Source organism: Spodoptera frugiperda, chromosome 25 (genome assembly GCF_023101765.2).
Source record: "Spodoptera frugiperda isolate SF20-4 chromosome 25, AGI-APGP_CSIRO_Sfru_2.0, whole genome shotgun sequence".
Classification (NCBI taxonomy): domain Eukaryota; kingdom Metazoa; phylum Arthropoda; class Insecta; order Lepidoptera; family Noctuidae; genus Spodoptera; species Spodoptera frugiperda.
In genome coordinates this window covers 11,686,330-11,708,179 of record NC_064236.1, presented here as the reverse complement: position 1 = coordinate 11,708,179, position 21,850 = coordinate 11,686,330, and the positions used below count along the sequence as shown (strand labels likewise).

Sequence of the window (21,850 nt, the reverse complement as noted above, 5' to 3'; positions counted from 1 at the left end):
CACTATCTCCTAAGTATTTAAAAGCTTTCATAAATATATATGTTGGTAAGCTATTTAAGTTAGCTATTAGGTTCTAAGAATATACTTAGTCACTTCAATTCTTTTCAAGTTAGTAGATAACTAAAGCTAGGATAATAAGCTAATAACAAAAAAATCAAGTGATTTTTTGAACCATGGAGGTAGTCATTCAAAAAACGTGAATTAAGTAAAAACATATTCATGGTTTACAAGTTAAATCAAAAATGGATTATTAAATGTACACAGGAAAAAAGTTCATTTCGAGGAAAGGAAGATTTTATAAATAAAATTATTTGTCGTCAACAGTATTATGACAAGTGGACTTTATTTTGTGCGTCGTAATCAAAAATCATACGGAGTCCTTCTCTGAAATAAATTATTTGGTTTCATCAGATGAATGGACTGGAATAAATGAATACCATAATAATGAAATAAAGTTTATTTAAATAATTACACAAATAAAAATGAAATGTATTTAATTAAATTTTCTTAATGTAAACTCAGCTGTGTAGGGTTTCGGCGAAGACAATATGCCTATGACCGGTATGTCGGATGGTACCGTGCCATTGCTGACATGAATCCTGTATTTTTGAAGTATACCCACGAACGTGATGAATATGAACGACTTCGCTAAAGAGTCCCCAGGGCAGCGTCTCCTGCCTGAAATTTTATTAATTTCCGTTAAAAATATTACATATTAAAAATATTAATTGCATAAATAGTTAGCATCACAAATACCCATTAATTTTAGCTAACTATAAATAATAAATACAGTCGCAATTTAGACAACAAAACTAAACTTGTGTGTTTGTGAATATCATTTATTTATTGTGATTTTAGATTTTTAAAAGGTAACAAGTAAATCAAATGGGTAACAAGTATCATATATGTCAATCTATCTCGATTATAGCAAAGATATTTTGATAGTGCTTGCATTAGCATACATAATTAGGTACAATAAGGATACGCGCCGTTTATTTTTTATTATGCCATGCAAGGATAGGAGACAGAATGCATTGCAAGCGCACAGCCAATGGTTTTAAGTGATTGTCGCACGATGTAAAACATTTCTTTCGATGTTCAAAATCACATTGGTGCTGGGGTATCGTTTCGCAATCTAGTAAGATTACGACGTTATTCACGAAATATTGTGTTACAGAGTTATATATACATTAAACATGAAATTAATATAATGTGCATAGACCAAAATACATTGCAATGCAGATGAAAAATAATATATTAATTGATACCAGTGGCGACCATCAATAGTATGCTTTTATACTTTAATACGATATGCAATGGGCCTTATGAATTAAAGTTCAGGAATAATTTTATTACAATAATTTAATTCGCATTCATAAAATTCTAAAAAGCTTCAGCTCGCAATACAATATGACAACTTGAAATGCCATTCGTGAAAAAAAAACAATAAAAAGTATCATAGCGTTAAAATGTAGCAAGTAATACATAGCTAAAAATAATCGCTTCACTTCCTTCCAAAATCCGTAACAGCAAAAAAATAATTTAATTAAGTCAAAACCAGATCAATTATGGTCACCTACCTGATCCAAATGGGTATATGTGTTCTGAATTTTTCAACATTCCACTTTCATCAATGAATCTTTCAGGTCTGAACACATTTGGGTCGTCCCACAACTCTGGATCAAAGTATATATCAGCCAAAGACATGAGTACTGTGGCACCTTTAGGTATACGGTACCCGTCAATAGATGTATCTGCTTGAAGGGACCTAGGACCGGCCATGCAAACTATAGGGTAGTATCTATGGACTTCTTGAATAAATGCTGATGTGTACACCAATCTGAAAAAGATGAATATTTGTATTATAAGATTGTACCTACACAACAACCATATCTAACTAGATAGATTCTAAATAGATTTAAACGCAAATTAAAATTATATTACTTGGACACTAAGTTTTTAGAAATGTTTAACATAGTATCATACGTTAAAGCTAAGCAAGTATGTTACGACATTTAAAATTTTGTATTTAAATACATATATTTATTTAGAAACTCAGAGTTTCAGCGACCCCACAGTCAAACCATTACAACGGTTTTGTGGGGCTTACTCTATAATAATGTTACCTGTGTGGAAATGAAATAAATAAATAATGAACTACAAAATTCATTCATAGGTTTTGTATTGTTGTACTTGATTTCAATATTTAGTGTTCTCCTGAATGTCTCACACTAACCTTTCGTTGTCATTCCAACATGGTGGTCTATCTCCTATTACTGCGTCTATTTCGTTAAAAATTTTCTCCTGAATGTCTTGAGATTTTAACACCTTGAGAAAAGCGAAGCCCAGAAAGTTACTACTTGTCTGTGAGCCCGCAATAAAGAAATCCAAACATACTATTTTCAATTGTTCCTCTGAAACGTATAAGCACAGCTTAATTAATAATTTAATTCGAACTGAATTGCAACGCATACATTAAGAAACAATGTAACTTACCTGTAAATGTCGCATTTTTATTCGCATTAATCTCGTTTAGGAACTTATATATAAAATCATGACCTTCTACTTCTTTATTTTTATGTTTTTCAATAGCTTCCTGAAATAATTTATTGATCTGTATTAGAAATAGTATTTTTAATTTACGATGGCTATGTTACAGGTATCAGGGAAATTGCGGCTAATAAATAACACGAGTATGTAACACAACTCTCTATATAATATATAAGGCATATCACTCACAATACATTTAATAAATACATGAAAAGATAGAGCCGGGTACACCAGGTACCAAAAGGATTAACAAATTGTTTCGTAAGAAAAAATGTCGAATGAATAAAATACAATTATACGTATAAAATAATTACCTCTATAACTTGGGAGATTTCTCCGTTCAATTTTTTTATAAGTGAATACCCACTCAATTCAGGTATAATGAATCTACACCAAGGCATTTGATTTAACATGCCTCCGGCAACTGAAAAAGCCTTCCCTCGCTGCCTAAAAAGATCCAATAAATGTTTCAGTTTCTCTTCTTTTATACGTTCGCCTAAAAATAATGAACAAAAAGGTAAATTAGTTACTTATTCTTGTGCGTGTGTGTGTGGATCGACATAGAGTCCTATTATTATGTATTATACTTAAATCTGTTTTATAGTACACCCTTTTTGTTAATAACATTTTTAAACACGGATCTCATTTTGTTCAGAAACATACATATATAAAAGCGTTTGATAATGGTACTGTAGTAATTTGTGAACATTTAAGTATGTTGTGATTAGTTTACTAATTGCAAACCACAGACAACATTTTGTAATGTGACATTAATCAATAACTGTCAGTGTTAATAATGTATATGTTTAACCGCCCAGTTCCGAAAATATAGTCTTGTCGTTAAGTCGTGCATTTTATTTAAATAAAGTTTACAATTAGTGCTTAATGTTTCAACCTTCTCCGTGCGAGAAGAGGACTTTGGTCAGCAGTGACTTAAAAGCTGTTGACGATATTATTTGTTATAAACGTTGCCACACTCTAGGATTTTCTCCTGTGTCGTGGGTACGTTTACAAACATACCGTAAAATGGGGTGAATAGGGATCGAGAGGTGAATAGGGATAGAAGAGAGGTGAATAGATACGATGAAGAATTCCCCTATACCTATTGACCTCTCTTCCATTTCCAGTTCCATACGAAAATCGAACCCGCTACACATTGTGCGGTAGTCGGTTGCCCACACACCGCGTCAACCAACTACTACTAACGCATTTGAAGTTACAAGTTTTTTAATGAAAATAAGATAAATATGACCTGCAATATAACCAGTGAAATATCAAACGCATATTAAATGGTTTTCGATGCTGCCTTTGTTGTAATACCATAATAACCGTGATTAAATGTAGATGACAAATAATATACATTAGCTCAAATTATGTAATCACATTTCATTCTCGTCGTTATGACCCACAGCCCCCTGTCCATGTAACAATTTCCGGATCATGATGCCGGGTTAGCTACATTATAAATATATATTATAGCTACATCTATGGCAGCCTTAAAGATTATTCTGTTACCATATCCACCCACATTCCTCTCATGTGATGATGATGAATCACTTCGAACAGTCTAGTGTTCGGAAAAAAAATTAAGCATTCATTAACTTCATAAGATATACAAAACATATTAACTCTATTTTTAAATACATTTAGTAGATAAAGCCTGTATTAGTGAAAGTTGCAACAAAGCAACCTTTGAAAGTACTACCTCTAGGTTGAAATCTAAATTAAATCTGTGCTCAGTGCCCGTATGCCTGTTTTCGTACGTAATATCAGTACTTTGAGCTCTTTCTTTCATTTCTACAAACGTTTCCCACATTAAAATTCAGTTTTTTTTTGGTATTTCAACATTATAGAACAATAAATCAGAGAACTAAATCCTATAGTATTTTTGTGATCTGATGGTTAATGTAATGATCAAACATCATTAGGTATTTGGATTCGTGATTTTTTTTTTGAGTAATATAAGCATCTTCGGCAGTCCAGTCATAGTACATGGTCCCACAGAAAGGAGAAACAAATGATACAAGAAAGGTAGGCAGCATATTCTTGCGAAGCATTCAGAACATGTGAAGAGAACTGTCGAGTATAATATGATCCTGTCAAAAACCAGATAACTACAAGCCGAGATGTACCTAGTGGTGATGAGTTAGTAGTGTCAGAAGCAAAGCCCCCAAACGCACAACCGATCAGAACTAGACATTGAGGAAAACTCTGAAAGTGAATCATCACAGTCGACATTCTATGAAGCTGATGACCTAAGTTCCTGTATATTCATCATCGAGCAGCCTAATTGACTCGCCAGTACAGCATGCTTACTCTAGAAACCAATGACAATCTAATTTCAATCCTATAATTGTAAGCAATAATCATCATCAGAACCACTGTAAACAGCAGAGAACCAAAGGATGATAGTTGGACAACCTTATATTCGCATCAGATAAACAAAGGGACACTGTAAAATCTATAACTGTTACTTACAATTATAAGTTTACAAAATCACTACATAGTATAAAACAAAGTCGCTTTCCCTGTCTCTATGTCCCTTTGTATGCTTAAATCTTTAACCTACGCAACGGATTTTGATTCGTTTTTTTATAATAGATATAATAATTCAAGAGGAAGGTTTATATGTATAATACATGCATAATATACCCCCATTGCACCCATGCGAAGCTGGGGCGGGTCACTAGTATATGATAATTCTAATATTGTAACGAAATAAGAGAAATCTCATAAAATGCAATGACTATATTATTGGCGATTATATCATCATACTCTTTCTTTAATCAATAAATTCAAACTCAATTTTTAACACACACTTCGATTAAGACATAGGTAAATGTACTCGTATTAATTTCTTGTAATTTTGTATAAGTGTACGTATATAATTATATTTACATCCAAAGTGTACGTCTCTTAATAAAACCAACGATCGATAGTATTTTCCTATTAATTAATACTCTAAGTTTCCTACCCTATGTTTTACCTAATACTAGACACAATGGCAAATAATTAATTTTGGTATTTATCGAACTGTGCTGATCTATCATTTAAATATGTTAACATGTGACCGAATCCACCATTTAAATGTTAATGTATTTTAATGATTGATAACATCAGTGATTTAGGCGAAAGCATAATGCAATGTATACAATAACGTTGCCACACACTAGAATTTTTATTCTATGTCGTAGGTGCGTTTAGAACTATACAAATTCACATTCACATCAATAATTTGTGGATAATACAAAGTTGTGTCGTGCGGAATTCGAGTCCGGGTCATGTTGCATAGCAGCCAGTTGTACAGCTACTACGCCAACAATCTATAATTACAACAGCAGTGTAGTACTTAGTATTATGTCCGGTATAATTTAATTTTACTTGTGGTTTTTATGTTTTGTTTTTTCTAAATGACATAAAGAGTACATTAAAACACAATAAATAATGTAAGTCTTACCTGCCACAAATTTCCATAACACGTTAATCACAGATTCGCTCAATAAATTAACTATATTAATCGGTTTGTCGTTATTCTCCTTTATTTGCTTCAGTAAACTGGACAGTTCATTTTGTATTTCTTTTTCCATTAGAGTTTTGCCGTAACCAACGTGTTTTAGGTTTTTCACTGCAAACTGTCTATGCTCCTTCCACACTTCTCCGTTAGCGAATGTTATACCTAAAAAGTAATGATCATTAAATAACAAAAATACCAATCCTTGATCCTCATTCTCAAATGCACATTTAATGCCTAAAATGCGGCAAAGCACTTGTAACTAGTTTGCTGTTATGTGGAATATTTTAATAAACTTGAAATACAAAATAAATAAAGTTAATTAATATAATTAGGTGTGGTGCTGTTTTATTACAATTTGTATTATTTCTACATTAACTGCTAATCTGGGTACTAATAAGACATTTAGAGGATACTAATAAATTAATACCTACGGTTCTATGAAGTACTCATTTTATTTTATTCTATTTATTTACTCAGATGCCCAAGGGTATTTAATACCTAAGGCATTGGGTACGCCTTAAGCATTTAACGGTCTAAAAAAATATAGGAAAGGAATATTTTGCACGTAAGTACAACTGTTACATTTCAGCAATAAATTAAAACTACAACATTCAATCAACAAGACCTTACGATAGGCCTGCTGTTGCAGCAACCGAGTCCCTAAAAGAGATACTAGAAGGGTGTGAAAATTAAAAATGTATTAAGTCCGTTAATAAGTTATGAAAACTTTTGTCATCGTAAGGAAAATACTAAAACAATATTTGACATTTCAAATCGAAATACCATCGTAAGTTTCTAATAACATTACAATACTTTAACGAGGTGAACGTTTAAGAAATTATGATCATCATCATCAGTAATGATAGTTTTAGTAATTTTGGACACCTTTTAACGAAAATTGCGTGGACGCTGGAACATAAAATTTGGCACACTTATAGTTTATGTGTAGGATAAGTGCAGAACGCTAATATTTTTCAATAATAATGCTTGTATAAATAAATCTATACTTACCCTTGTTCTTATATCCAAGACAACGTAACCTCGCAAAGAAATTATCAGGCCTGTCATCAAATTCTTTGTCATTGAATACTTGACGTACATTTTTTTCACCAAAAACGACAACTAATAGTTCTGTGCTCAATCTCATGCCTAACACATTCGTGGAATACTGTCTGGATAGTTCTAAACAAGCTCTCCATTCCGATCCATACTTCTTTGTCATCTTCTGCAAAATACCACTGCTTCCGATAAATGGAAACCATACTGGACCTGAAAAAATATTACAAGTAGATAAGTATCAAGTACTAAGGTTCTGCTTGCATTTGAAATAAGATGACTTCTTATGAAGTGGTCACAAGTTCGATGACTGAGTGAAAATCAAGTGAAATGGGGTAAACACAGGTACAGATTATGAAAATCTATGAAGGCTATGAAGCCATAGTTTATAGCCAAAAAGAGAAATATCAATACCATTTTAACCAAGCTGTATCTGAAAAGTCAGTGAACAAGTCAAGGCTATGTTGAATATTACAGTGAAGTCTACATAAAAAACACTATTGAAATGCGAAAAATAGCGATTTTGCATAATGTTAAACTGAAGTCTTAAATGGTTGTTAGTTACTTAAACACGTATAATAATCATAATATTGTACAATGATTATTATACATTTACCTATCATTTCAACTACCATAACTTTAATCAACCAAAACACGTAGAGGTGAAAAGTCTTTACCTATTAAGTATTTATAGTTTACTAGATTTTTCCATCGGCTTCGCCCGTGGGATAAAAAGTAGCCTCTATGTTATTTCAGACCATAACCTACTGCTGTTCCAAATGTTTTTACAAAATATGATTGAGTTACGAATAGATACACAAATTGTCGCATTTATAAAACAATATTAGTAACACATAAATCAGCTAAGGCAAAGATTTTACTGCGATATGATGTTGTAAGCGAATGTGTTAAAGCTAAACATATCGATCCAATTAACATTGCTTCGTAAACAGAAAGAATAATTACTGAATAAAAACATTCACCTTTACAAAGCAGAAACAATCAAAACTCATAACACTTAACATCACGCTAAGTACACTATGAAAAAGTAGTCAATCATGTAACCAGTTATGTAATTATTCACGTAATGTCTAATTGAACCGGAAAACGATAGCGATGCGAAATAAAAAATCTTTTTCAGGATCAAATCGCAATTACTCAATTAACCGATACTGCAGACAAAATTGATCTTTAACTTGGCAGATATATGTATAATGCCTGCTTTTTATTAATGCGCAAAGTAGGAATTACTAATATTATTACGTTTTAATCATTTATAACATCTTATGCGTAATATCTACTATGCGTAATATCTACTATACGTAATATCTATATAATAATACGTGATGCAAAAATTTTGGACCCCTTTTTACGAAAATTCCGCGGACGTAGGAGCATAAAATTTGGTACACTTATAGTTTATGTGTAGGAGAAGTGCAGAACGCTAATATTTTTCAAAAATAATGCTTATAAAGTACATTAAATCAATAAATAAAACATTACACACACTACCATGCATATTATCTGATCGTATTTGACAAAACGTCAAAATCGACAGACATTGCGATGATATTCTTACGTTCTCATATGAATAAAGTTTTCCTGTTCATGATGCGCCGGAATAATTTGAATTTTACAAAACTAATAGCAATTCGTTAAATAAAAATTATCCTTGAACGTATGTTAAGTGGTATTGTAAATTAAATGGTATGTGGTCGAATTTCGACCACTAGGCAACCACTAGTAATATTTATTTTAGCACGGGCACAGTTTCACATTTAAAATGTAACGAATTTTACCCACCATATAAACGAAAAACCTGTGAATATTTACGTAGAAAAAAAAATGTTGCCGTTTTTTGCACATTTTCGTTTCATATATTTACAATTCCCACCGCGTGGAATAGTTGTTGGTTTATCGAAAAGTTTTTTCGTTTCAATGAATAAATACAAAAATTATAAACACTATGCAAAAACGCTGCAGGCTTAGTTTTAAAACATATTCTGTATTTATTCTGTTTCTGTAAATATTACATGCAATTGAAACCAGCTGTACCAAAACGTCATCAAAACTAAACTAAATGTTTGTGTTGCCTTGTTCACAGAGAGCCTACGAGGGCTGAGTAATGAAGGAGTACTAAACCTACTTAATGTACTAAGTAGATACAACTACAGTTGCATAATATTACCTAGTTATAATGTTTGTTTGCATTGTTACTTTACTTATCTACTTGTCTACCTCGTTAGTACCATGGTTTGGTTACTGGCTGAATTTTTGGTGTCAAAATTCTGTAATAGTGCAGTGCCTGAAAGGCGATTGACCAACTTTTTTGACAACAATCTGCCAGCAGACATAAGAAGTAAAGCAAAATTAAATAGATTTAAACGTAAATTAAAATTATATTACTTGGACACTTTTAATTTGTAGAAATGTTTAACATATTAACATAGAGACTCAGCGACCCCACAGTCAAACCATTACAACGGTTTTGTGGGGCTTAGTATATTAAAATGTAATCTGTATGGAAATGGAATAAATAAATAAAATAAAATAACTTGTATGGGACTTTGGCTATTTTTAAACAAGCACTTAAGCTAATAATATATGTTTGATTTAATAGTTCATATCAGTAAGAATGAAGATACAAACTTAGTTTTGTATCAAGATTTATATTTAGATATTTTTTTACATTTTATTGAAACTGGTTATGCATGAAATAAAACATTTTTTTCTATTAAAATGCATTATTAAATAAATCCGATTCAAATGTAATTAAAATATGTTTAAGGAACTTGGCAGGTGGATTAATAATTTTCTGGTACCTTGCCCAGCTCAAAAACCAAATAATAGTCATTATATGTGCACAGCAACTTACTGTTCTACGACCCACCATGCAGTTGCAGCAATATTGTTTTACGGCTGTGCTGCCTTCAGTGTTATTTTCATATAATATATATACAAGATATGTTTTCCTACTAATGTGTCTACTTTGTATTTTCCCACGCAATAAACAGCAGTTGCAGTGGCAGGACTAAAGTCAAATTCAAAGCCAACTACTACAAAGACTTGGTCTTATCATAACAAATACCAATAAAAATCGATTTTTTATAGTGCTAATTTGTACAAAGTTATTAGCATCAGACATTTACTAAAATATAAATAAAATTATTGGTAAATTAAGTTTTTGTTGAGCAGCCTGTTTAAAAATAGCCAGCTTTGGACAATCTCCTTTAACGCATTGGGCTCCAATTGATGGCAAACAATAGTGTACATACACTATGGCTTATATTTGTCTTCCCTTTAAAAAATAAAACGTGTGATGGCATCAGTAATTGGATTCTATATTTGGATACAATAACTTACGCAAGCAACACTTAATACAACGGTTCAGGCATTCAATCCGATTGTTTAAAAACTTCTTTCGCTCAGTGATTGAAATTATATTGAACTAGCGGTACGATTCGAGCCTCAACAAAGCTCCAATTCTGCCAATACACACAGAACCTCAATAAATAAGACTCTAAAGCCCTCCCCTGGAATCAATCTGTCTGTTGGCGAAAACCGAATTCACACCGTCTACACGTCTTTAATTTGAAAATTTGTCGGATCCAATGTAAAACATTCCAAAATCAACACTTACTAATAAATTAAAAAAACATTGTCCAGCGGACAAATTGTAAATCTAAACCATTCTCAGATCCCCTTGAACACACAAAAAATTTCATCAAAATCGGTCCAGTCGTTTAGGAGAAGTTCAGTGACATACACACTTACAGAAGAATTATATACAATGTGATAGGGGTGGGACTTCTAACCCGTTAAGGCTGAGTACTACATCTAATTTTATCGACAAAAAAAATTATATGGGGGGTTGAACCCCCTCCCCCTAAAAATTATGACTATTTTAATATTTTTTTTACTTTATGTGATATCAAAGGTTGTATGCGTCGTAGAAACAAAATAAATAAACGACAAACGGTAGCTAATAACCTTGGCTAACTAATTCATAATTTTTTTCATATGTTTGATGTTTTGGTGAAAAAAAAAAATCATTTCTGAATTATTTTTACCGAAAAATTCGCTATTATTCAATATTTTCAATTGGGGGTTCAACACCCTTATATTAATTTTTTTGACGATAAAATTAGATGTAGTACTCAGCCTTAACGGGTTAGAAGTCTCACCCCTATCACATTGTATATAAAGATAATAAAATACAAAACAGTGTTGAGATACGTAAATTGTTTCATTTCATAACAAATGGCTAGAGAGGCGTCACGGCGTCCTCACCTACCGCCTGTACCGGACACGGAAGACTTCCACTGCTGAACAAAGGCCTCCCTCTTAATCCTCCACTTAGAATGTCAAGTCGCCACCAGCATCCAGTGGCTCTCCGCGTCTCTGTCGATATCGTTGGTCCATCTATTGGGACGTTTGCCTTTGCTATGTCTTCCGGACTGCGGTCGCTACTCCAATATGTTCGCGAAAAGTTTTGGAAATATCACGTCTGGTAACGAAGACGACTGGCAAAGAATGAAGTCCCCCATCACAACGGTGAAGTATACTTCGGAGGTGTGTATGGTTTGAGAAATTTGCTTATACAGTATATTCGCAATGTGTTACAAACACCGGTTTGATATTCAACTTTAATCACGTTGTAGTGAGGGACCCACTAACGGGATATCCGAAACTACCCTAGGATTTTCGGTCTCCTTCCCAGAAGAAAAGCATGTTGCCGGAATCCAGTACCATCGTATCCTGACCCTATCTTCGGATTGCAGATCTGGAGGCACGGCAGTGCCCACACCAAGTCGAGCAAAAAAAAAGCGGCACGGCCGTACCATCCTTTTCTCGAAGCCATTCAGGCCAATTTCGATCGCCTATAACTTCGTTGAGGATAAAACAAAAAGCCTGAACTAAGCAGGCATTGTACAAACATGGTATAGTTCAATTTTCATCAAATTTCAACCATTACTTACTGACCAATGAACCGTTGTTTTACGTGTGTGAGGGGGGAAACTATAGCAATGGTATAATGACACGTACGACCTCTCTCGGTGAATATGGAAATAAATAGATTAATATATTTTAAGCACGTAAACCATATAAAGTCAATTTCGCATTTTTTGCAGATGTGCCAATATATTACTAGGTGAGCGACATGTAAAAGTTTCGAAATTTTATCACTGACTGACTGACAGATCATCAAAAGTATAAGGCACTTCTAACAGACATAGAAGCTTCAAATTTGGAATACTCTTAGTGTTTAGTACCTACTTCAAGGGAAAAAATATTTTCTAGATAAAATTAACTGCCACTTTGTAAACCCATATAAATGTATGGGATTACAAAGTTATTGATGCAGTTACATTTTAATGTTTAATGGAATAATTATTGAATCTACAAAAATAACTGAGATACCATCAAAACATCCTGTAAAAAAGACCAAGTCTCGCACCTTAGTTTTCCTACCGTAAAAAGTTGTGAGATCCATGTAATACAAAGTCGGCAAATAAAATAGATTGACTTGGCTATAGCATGAAAACACAAGTACTACTTTTGTTGATCTTTCTTATGGAAAACTAAGGTGCGAGACTTGAGCTTTTTTACAAGATGTGATCGGTTTTGCTTACGAGCCGTAGAATTTTGACATAAGCTCCATACAAAATGTGTCAAAATTCTACGGCTCGTAAGCAAATTTACCGATCGGTAGTTTATTGGAATGCGCCGATAATGGTATAGTCCTTTACAGAGAGGGAACAGTGAGTAAAGTTCTCTAAGAAAAGGAGGATCCTCCGACTAGACGAGGTGATTGTGTCTAGCGGGCTTTTTGCCCAGCTGTCGTTATTGGGATTTTATATCCATGTTTATTCGCATGTAAAATATTTGCGATGTAGGATTTATGACGTCATCCGTTGATTTAATCATCGAGCGCGTATATTCGACTTCTGGCACGTGTTATGCGTCAATGTTCATTGGGGGTGGTAGCGCTAGATCAAGAATAGCGGAGATGCCGGGAATTGAGGGCCGTGTGTCTTGGTTGTAGCTCATAGTGAAATGAGGATTTACAATAATCCCCACTGTCCATTCCTCGGTAGCTGGTCACAGTTTTAAGACGTACCCAGATCCATAACGAATATTATAATGCAAAAAATATGTTAGACCACACATTCATATCAATGCAACCAATTGATTTTGATTGAAACAAACCATTCAAAGTCAATACAGTAATCATAGACCAGCTGAGGATCGTATCGGTCAAGGATAAAATTCAAATGTAAATATACTAGTATTGTACGCTATATCTAGCGACATCTATGAACGGCAAGTTACAACATAAATTACGTATACAGTGTTCTGTATATCAGCGCCATCTTAAGAATATGATCGGCATTACCAACTACGCTCTCTTTGCACGCAGTTCCCGAAAAGCTGGAAGATGTGAGCGTTTTTAAAACTATGTGTGACTATGAACTTGTAAACGAAAATGGACGTGGTTGACAAATAGCAATAAGGATCCAATCCACAAAACTACCAAAATCGAGTTAATAAGACATATAATATCAAAGAAACCGTAAAGATTTCAAAACTAAAATCAGCAATAAGATTACATGGAAATATATCGAAATGTAGGCAAGTACGGTATTTATTTTGTATCCACTACATTTATACACAAACATTTTACGGCTTATGAAGTTAAGTAACTGTGCACAATCTTTACACTACTTTAACACTTTAAACGCCACGGGGGTCACCGGTAACCGACGTTAGCGGAGGATTTGCCTTCAACAGTTTTCTATTGGCAGTCAAAGACTTAAATATAATAATTTAGCTATGCCTGTTGTTGCATCAAATTTGTAATAAAAACAATGCTATTCAGAAAGTAATTTTTTGTTAACTTTTAAGTAGGTTGAAGGCAAATCCGCTCTAGCGTCGGTCACTTCCCCCCCCCCCCCCCCCATGGCGTTTAATGTGTTATCCCTTTATAAGGATATATATATACATATATATATACATATATATATATACATAAAAAAAAAAAAAATAATAAATAGCAAACTTTTACAAACCATAAAAAACTGATGGTTTCAAAAGAAAGTAACATGTACAACTTAATTATACAAAAGAAAATTAAGGGATTTTTTTTTCTGAAAGGGACTTTGCATTTTGTAGCCTGAGGACAAAAAATATCTCTTCATAATCACCACCGTTGGCAAGTGCGTTGGAGCTTGCATTTTATAAGAATCAGGTAATCACGCTGAGAATGCTGTTACTAAGTCTCTGGTAAATTCCCTTAGTGGACACCCGCAGAAAGAGTAGGTACGGGAAGGTCCAAAATGTATTCCACTTTGTCACCACCGTCGTGTAACTACGATCAAATAATGTGCAAATATTATGTAGTACCTAATGAGTGTACAGTCTCTGTGCATCACAATAGCATATTAAGGTATTGTTTCACACTACGATCATACCTTCTACATTCGTACCTAGCGTCCTTCTGCACAAGACAAGGTCAAATTACTTTAACATTATGTATATTTTGCTGCTAATAGTGTGATCAAACATTCAAGAATAAGATTGTGGTACATTTGTGTGAAATTCGATAGCACGACACCAGAAAGTATCAACTTACAGATTTAGAACGTGATTGGCTGGTAATGGTTATTTTTAACAAAATTAATGTCTCTAATAATAATATTGTACATTGCCATACCTGCCTGTACCTTTGAGAAAATAAATAATCTTCAGTTTCGTCAGATATTTTTGTACATTTGACTTTTTTACTCCAGTAAATATTTACAATTTTGTTACAATAGCGATAAAACATGAAAATCTTCATCTACTCAAACATTTTTAATAGATACCATAAAAAGGTATATATGTCACCGGAAAATAACAAGATCCGTAAGTTTATAAATTTACTAGGAAGTTTATAAACCTTCGTTGGATTCTAAACTGGAGATAAATTTTAATAAACTAACGGATATCTATTCGTAAGATTTTATATGGTTCGACCAATCACAGAAACTCTTTTAAATATACGCATTTTTGAAATACGTAAAATAACACACTGCTCTCTGATTCGTCAACGGTCATAGTGGCAATGCTTATGTCCATAGATTTTGGTATATTCAGACTTATCAAACTATAAATTGGAAGCAACAATGCCTGGTTCCTCTCTGGCACGGATGTAGTATGTTGAGTTTTCTATTATCAGTTTCAATAAGCTATTTAACAATTTCTAGCTAAAATACAGGAATACTTATAAAACACACAAATGGTAGGAGAAGGGACACGTGACAGTCAACCAATCCGATGCTTACTTATTATTTTACAAGTGAGTTCAGTAAGTTTATCAATTTACGAAAATGTGGACGTAAAATATTACAACTTATCTCCCGTTTAGAATCCTACGAAAGTTTATAAACTTCCTAGTAAATTGATAAACTTACGGATCTTGTAATTTTCCGGTGACATATATAAACAAAGAATGTTCTGTAGTCGCTTTGAAAATTAGCTCCTACCTTTCCATTAGTGGATACTTACACACATCATCTTCATCTATGTTGAATGTGATATTAAAATTACGTTTATTTTTATAAAGATTTCAGATATTTGTTTTTAAAGTTCGATTTAGTAGTGGTATTGCCCTAAATTTGTTCACATGGATGAAGCAAACAACTACTTTCAGGTTTGAATATATGTTTTTAGGTCTATTTTGCCTTAGCCAAATTTAATTGCAGGCAAATCAGTAATGTACTATCCGCCCAAATACTACTTCTTCAAAAATAAGCCTTTATTTAATATTACAATGTATTATTTTATAAATATTTCTTGCGTATACAATTGTTACTTAAAATATTTGTATCTGGCCATTTCTGTATGTCTAATTATACCTACTCCACAAACGAGGTATTGATAAAATTAGAATGTACCCAGAATGGGATCCAGAACGAATACTGCATTAATTTTTATTGTCCTCTAGGTTATTTTCTTTTTCTGTCGCTTTGACTGTATATTACTTTTACATTGTTCTCACATAGTTGAAGTAATCGAAACAATGTAACCAAGAATTGTATTGTAAATCTGATTGAAAAAGAGTAACCTATGGAGTTTCTTGCTCGTTCTTCTCCATAAGTAATTTACACTTTGGAACGAGCAAATAGCTTCACTAGAGGACTGACCGACAGACAGACGTTTTTAATATTATTATATTTGCTTTGACGTTCAAAAGTGCGGTCCGGTCTATTTGAAATAAATGATTTTGACTTTGAATAAGTAAGAAGTAACGAAGTACCTATTAATAAAAAATCCCATAGTGGTATAAAAATGATTTTTGCGATGGAACATTTAAGTTGAGATGGCAAAAAAAGTCATTTTTCCGTCAAATAATTTTTTAAGACGAAACCAACAATACAATTGAAACTTGGAACTCGCGTTTTAATAACAATTTTTTTTGTATTGTTAAATGCTATTTTTAGACGTTCTAGTTCAAATTATTATTTCACATTGTATGACAAAAATCAATATATTATATTATTATATCTAATAGAATCTCAGAGATATCAGGTCTTTAGTTTTAATATATTTTCTTAATATTGATTTTTTCATGGCATTTTAGCGTAACTTTTATTAGCTGAGGCTAGATCACTGTATCATTTAATTATTTTATATTTAAATTTAAGGACAACAAAGCAAACTTTTCATTTTTGCTACTTCATTGTAGTATGCACTAATTCTGAATCCTATAATAGGGTTGACGTTTTACTATTCGGAAATAGACTTATAAAATAAAGATTAAAAATACCAAGTCCTAAGACTATTAGATTACACAATAGGATCAATGATATCCTTCAACATTTGTTTTATGGGAAAATAATATACCTTTGTGCATTGAAAGATTTCGAGATTAAATTATTTTGTAACTTTGCTGGGACGTGTGAAAATTAGATTTATTTAAGAGGCTACATAGGGATACACGGTGACTAATTACATTTATTAATTATTATTGAAATCTGCTATTTATTTTTTATATTACTCGGAAAAAATATTTAAAATAAATAAGTGGAAAATTATAACATATCTTTCATGCTGTGGTATTTGTAAAAATACTGTGATTGATAGGTATTACTTATTCAGTAAATACAAAGTCTTGAAAATGTCTCCCACTCCCTAGTTTGATTCATTTTATCTAAGTGTTGTCTAATATTACCTAACTTTGACAGACTATTGGATTTTTTATTTTCATACCCCGTACAAAATACATCTGATTAATATGTTTAATTGTATTTCATAGGTACCCACTCGTTCTAGATTCTGAATACATACTATTTATTTTTAATGCTCGATTGTTGAATAGATATCTAATATTAGACATACAGTTATGGCTAAATTCACCAATAGAAAAATACTTTAATGTAAAATTTCACATTTTAATATTAGGGCAACAACAAAATTAGGGCAATACCGTTACTAAGCCAAGTTTTTGTATGTACCTCTAATTAAATGTTTGTAACTATATCATACGAGACTAGTTATGTCGGGACAATTATTATGTTCTTTTAAATAATTGGAGGATGTCAGTTTGTACAATACCCTTTGGTAGGTGGTGTGGTATAGACAATTAGGTACAATCCATGAAAATCGCGCTTATAAATGAAAGCACAATCGCCAGAACGCCTGAACTAATCTTAATTACTAGAAATCTTTTACGGATGTTTTTAGATATTAATAATTTGTAACTATTTTATGTATACGTTATTTATCGCTTGTACGTATAATATCAGAAGTGCCGACCACGTGCTATCAACTCCATAAAAACATTTTTCCTCTTACGTCGCAAAACAAAAAAAAATATATTCGTATAATTTAATTAACATACCTACTGTAATAATTATAGATAATAGATAATAATATCGTTATAATTTATGTAACCATATTTAAACATTGTGCGTATAACCTAGATATATGGAGATGTACATGTATGTTTAATTATGAATGTATTATTGTGATTAGGTGCATGAGTAATTAATTAATAGTTGTAATTAATTGCTACAAACTCTACACCTGTTATTCCTATTGTTCGACCAAAAATGTTGACGTACTCTTAATATTGTTGCGGGTATGCGGACGGCGAGCAAGGGGGTACCTCGCCGCCAGACCAGCGCGCGCGCGGCTCTAAGAGCATTAGGTCACCACAGATGGAGCCCAGTAGGGCTGATGCCGACCCAGTGCTGCGGACTGCCTAGCGGTTTACCGGAGATCCGACTCCAAAAGCAGAAATAGGAACGAAGTGGTTTTTAGTCAGTAAAAATCTAAGGGATCTCGCTCCGCTCATGGCGGGAGAAGTCATTGGATGATTTTTTCCCATTTAATTCTATATAACCAAATAACCTTAAAATTTGATTTATTAGTCAGGTAAATTAAAACTTAACTAAATATCAATAAGGCTTTGATAAAAATAAAGTGAAAGTTAGTATATTTTCCACGACGATAGCGATCTTTACAACCTAGGAGTGATACAACATTCTTTGACATTATAACCATTAGAAAACTTTCAATTTACTACAATAAATAATAATTTAAACTTTTGCGTGACCAAACTAGATTTTGACAAAATATTAAGGATTTAGGTCGTAGTAATAAACGAATACTCGTTCAACCGCTATAGTATCGGAGAAACTGGACAATTCTTTTAATTATTCACTTTCACTGATTCATTTAAGTTTCGATTCTACTTATACTGAGTTAAAATGTACCGTTATGAGGATTTAACTAAAGCCGTTATCTAGAAAAAATATGCTTCTAGTTTTTTTCTCTACATGGAGTCATCGAAAACAACAAACATGAATAATAAAAGACTTTGGTTTTCTTTGTATTTCCTAATAATAAAAGCGAAATCTCCGATCAAGTGCAATCAATTTTGGTCTATCAATTTTGATCTCTTGAGGTGTAAAAATTAATTATTTCAATATGGAAGTTTCATTTTCTAATAGTAATTTATGAGTCGAAGGATTTAAATACCGTGTTTACAGTTGATACAGCTATGTCGTAAGGAATAATTACCAACGAGATTTTATACATACTTTTAAACATTTATATTGATAAATTCGCAAAAACATGGGAAGAGTAAATATTTTACACCTTAACTTTTCTTTCCAACGAAATGCTCTATTTTTACCTAGGAACCTAAATACGTTATATGAAGTATACCAATTTCTGCTTTCTACCTTGATAATTGCGAATTGCGCCATAGTACGAACTTCTAACCCCCCATTTTAGGAAAATGGGGGTTCGAAAGAGTCAAATAGCAGCCTATGTGACATTCCATCTTTTCAACTATATCCTCTTAGAAAAAATCACGTCAATTCCTTGTTGCGTTTTGCCGTGAACGACAGACAAACAAATATAAACACACTTTATAATATTTGTATACATTTCTATGTCATCTGACGTTTTTTTGACAACTGACAAGTTATTATCATCACATTTTTTATCAACATGATTAATACATAAAGATGCAAAGAGGTTAACAGCAGTCTAGAAAAAGAAATCCAGAATAAAATATATTAATTTAACTTGAATTTGTATTTTTTTCTTTAAAATCTCTGACCTGCATCAGGTGCAACCAAGGAAAATAAAAAATTAATTTCTTAAGCATCTCACTTTAAAATCACAAAAACAGATTATGAATCTGTCATAAGCGCCAAAAACAAATGGTAGGATTTCTAGACTACTAACTGTAATATTTGGAATCTCCGTAGTTCTATCAAAAAAACTTCTATTTCAATGGTCATGCGTGAGTGTCATGAATACGAAACTTTGCTTTCGTTTAACTTCGGAATTTAATGACCCACAGATTTGAAATTTAAGTATGTAATTATAGCATTCTGGATGACGAACATTTCTTAAATATTTACTTCTTTTTATTGTTTCTCTTGTTTTTCCTTAATTCTAAGTTTATTTAGACACCACTGACTTACGGTGAAGGAAAACATCGTGAGGACACCTGGGCTAAATTATGATTTCTGATTATAAGTTTGAATTAGCCATCAAGCAATCTTGATGATTAATGCTCAAACCTTCTCCTTGCGGGAAGAAACCTTTGGTCAGCAGTGGCCACTTACAGGCTGTCGATGTGATGTGATGTGAAAGGATGGAAAGGCAGTATTGCTTCAACTTATTTGGAATTGGACATTAATTTCGACCATCAAACAGCACAGAAAGTATAACGTACGCTCGAAACTAATGCGCCGGGGGTACCATCATCAGACTTTGGGAAGAAGCTTAGATAACACTTTCTATTCTATCTTTTGTCTATTAATCTGAGACGTCGTCTACCAACACATGGTGCAATACAACACCAAAACTCTTTACTGTACCCAGTAAAAAATATAAAGGACAAACAATTAGGAATCAGTAGTACAATGGGCGGTCTTATCATTAACGAGAGATATTTTGTCTGTAACAGACAAACTAAGGATAATTGAATACGCCTGGAGAAGGGTCCATACTCTGAACGAATAATATGAAAATAATAACACAAAACGCAAGATTTTGAAATTCAAGAAATTTCAACGACCTTGAAATTTACTATTTGTAGGTACAAATACTTTTGTATGTGTATATAGTAATTGTTTAACAATGCCATTATTTTCGTACGCATTAATAACACAACATATAATAATCATATCAGTCAATAGAACAGTTTTAATAAATAAATTATCATTATTATATACGTGTTTTTAATTTTTTTTTATGATGACGTTTTATTTTTCGTATAAACAGCCCTTACATTTTAAAGAGAAGACATTACATTTTAATAGGTGACTGATTTAATAAAATTGAATATATGACCACTACTAAAGTAGCTATCACAAAACAATTCGCGAAACGCACGTATATAACTAATCTGCTCACGTTGCACTTACCTATATTCATATTCTACATTAATGTTCGCATGAATGAAGCGAGGGTAAACAAAATTACGAATATAATAAACTAATTTATTAATATACTTAATCACTTTCCTCATTATTCTGTTTAAACGACGACTAAGCAAAAGGCAGTCAAACGTCATAATAATCACGATTAGTTTAAAACACTAGTCAGACTTCACTTGAACCACTGCACGACACAAAGTGTGACAATACGAGACATTCGTTACGTTAATAGGCCGAGTCAATCAAACTAATTGATAAACAATTTAGTTTAGTTAGAGTAGCACCATCACTTACCCGGCGGATACTTTCTCGGCTTTATAGTCGAGATAAAGCCGTACAATATCAGCGTGACCACGAACAGTAGTAGAAACGTAGGGATCATTTTCGATGATCGATATTTTTACAGTGAGCACTGTGTATAATACGCGTGAGGTATAAATATCCACTGGCCTACTCGGCAACCGAAACACAACTGTACAACGCGAGCGGAGAGCGTCAATTTTTGTATGGAGGATGTACGTTTAGCGATGTCCTTCTTGTGGCGTGATCACATAACTGTACACTCATCACTAAACCATTTATTAAAATGTGAACTAAATATCTAATCATCACACATCAATGAAATTCATCTGAGCCAAAATATAATACATATATCAAACTCAAGCACAAGGCCTAAAAAGTTTCTCGAATTGTAACAACGCAAGACAAAGTACATACATTTATCACATCAAATATCACTCACATTATTGCTCCCGAATCATAACATTTCATTATATTTCACTATGGT

General features: G+C 32.7%; 1 protein-coding gene across 1 annotated transcript; it reads right to left on the bottom strand.

Moving 5' to 3' along the window:
- Positions 1 to 442: 442 nt before the first annotated feature.
- LOC118266520 (probable cytochrome P450 305a1) lies at positions 443 to 21,553 on the bottom strand. Its single transcript, XM_035579997.2, has 8 exons — positions 21,358 to 21,553; positions 7,076 to 7,333; positions 6,008 to 6,226; positions 2,865 to 3,046; positions 2,497 to 2,596; positions 2,237 to 2,414; positions 1,581 to 1,840; positions 443 to 678 (listed from the first exon to the last, which is right to left on the bottom strand). Exons 1-8 carry the CDS (start codon positions 21,443 to 21,445, stop codon positions 494 to 496), a joined length of 1,470 nt encoding a protein of 489 aa, XP_035435890.2. The 5' UTR covers positions 21,446 to 21,553; the 3' UTR covers positions 443 to 493.
- Positions 21,554 to 21,850: the final 297 nt, after the last annotated feature.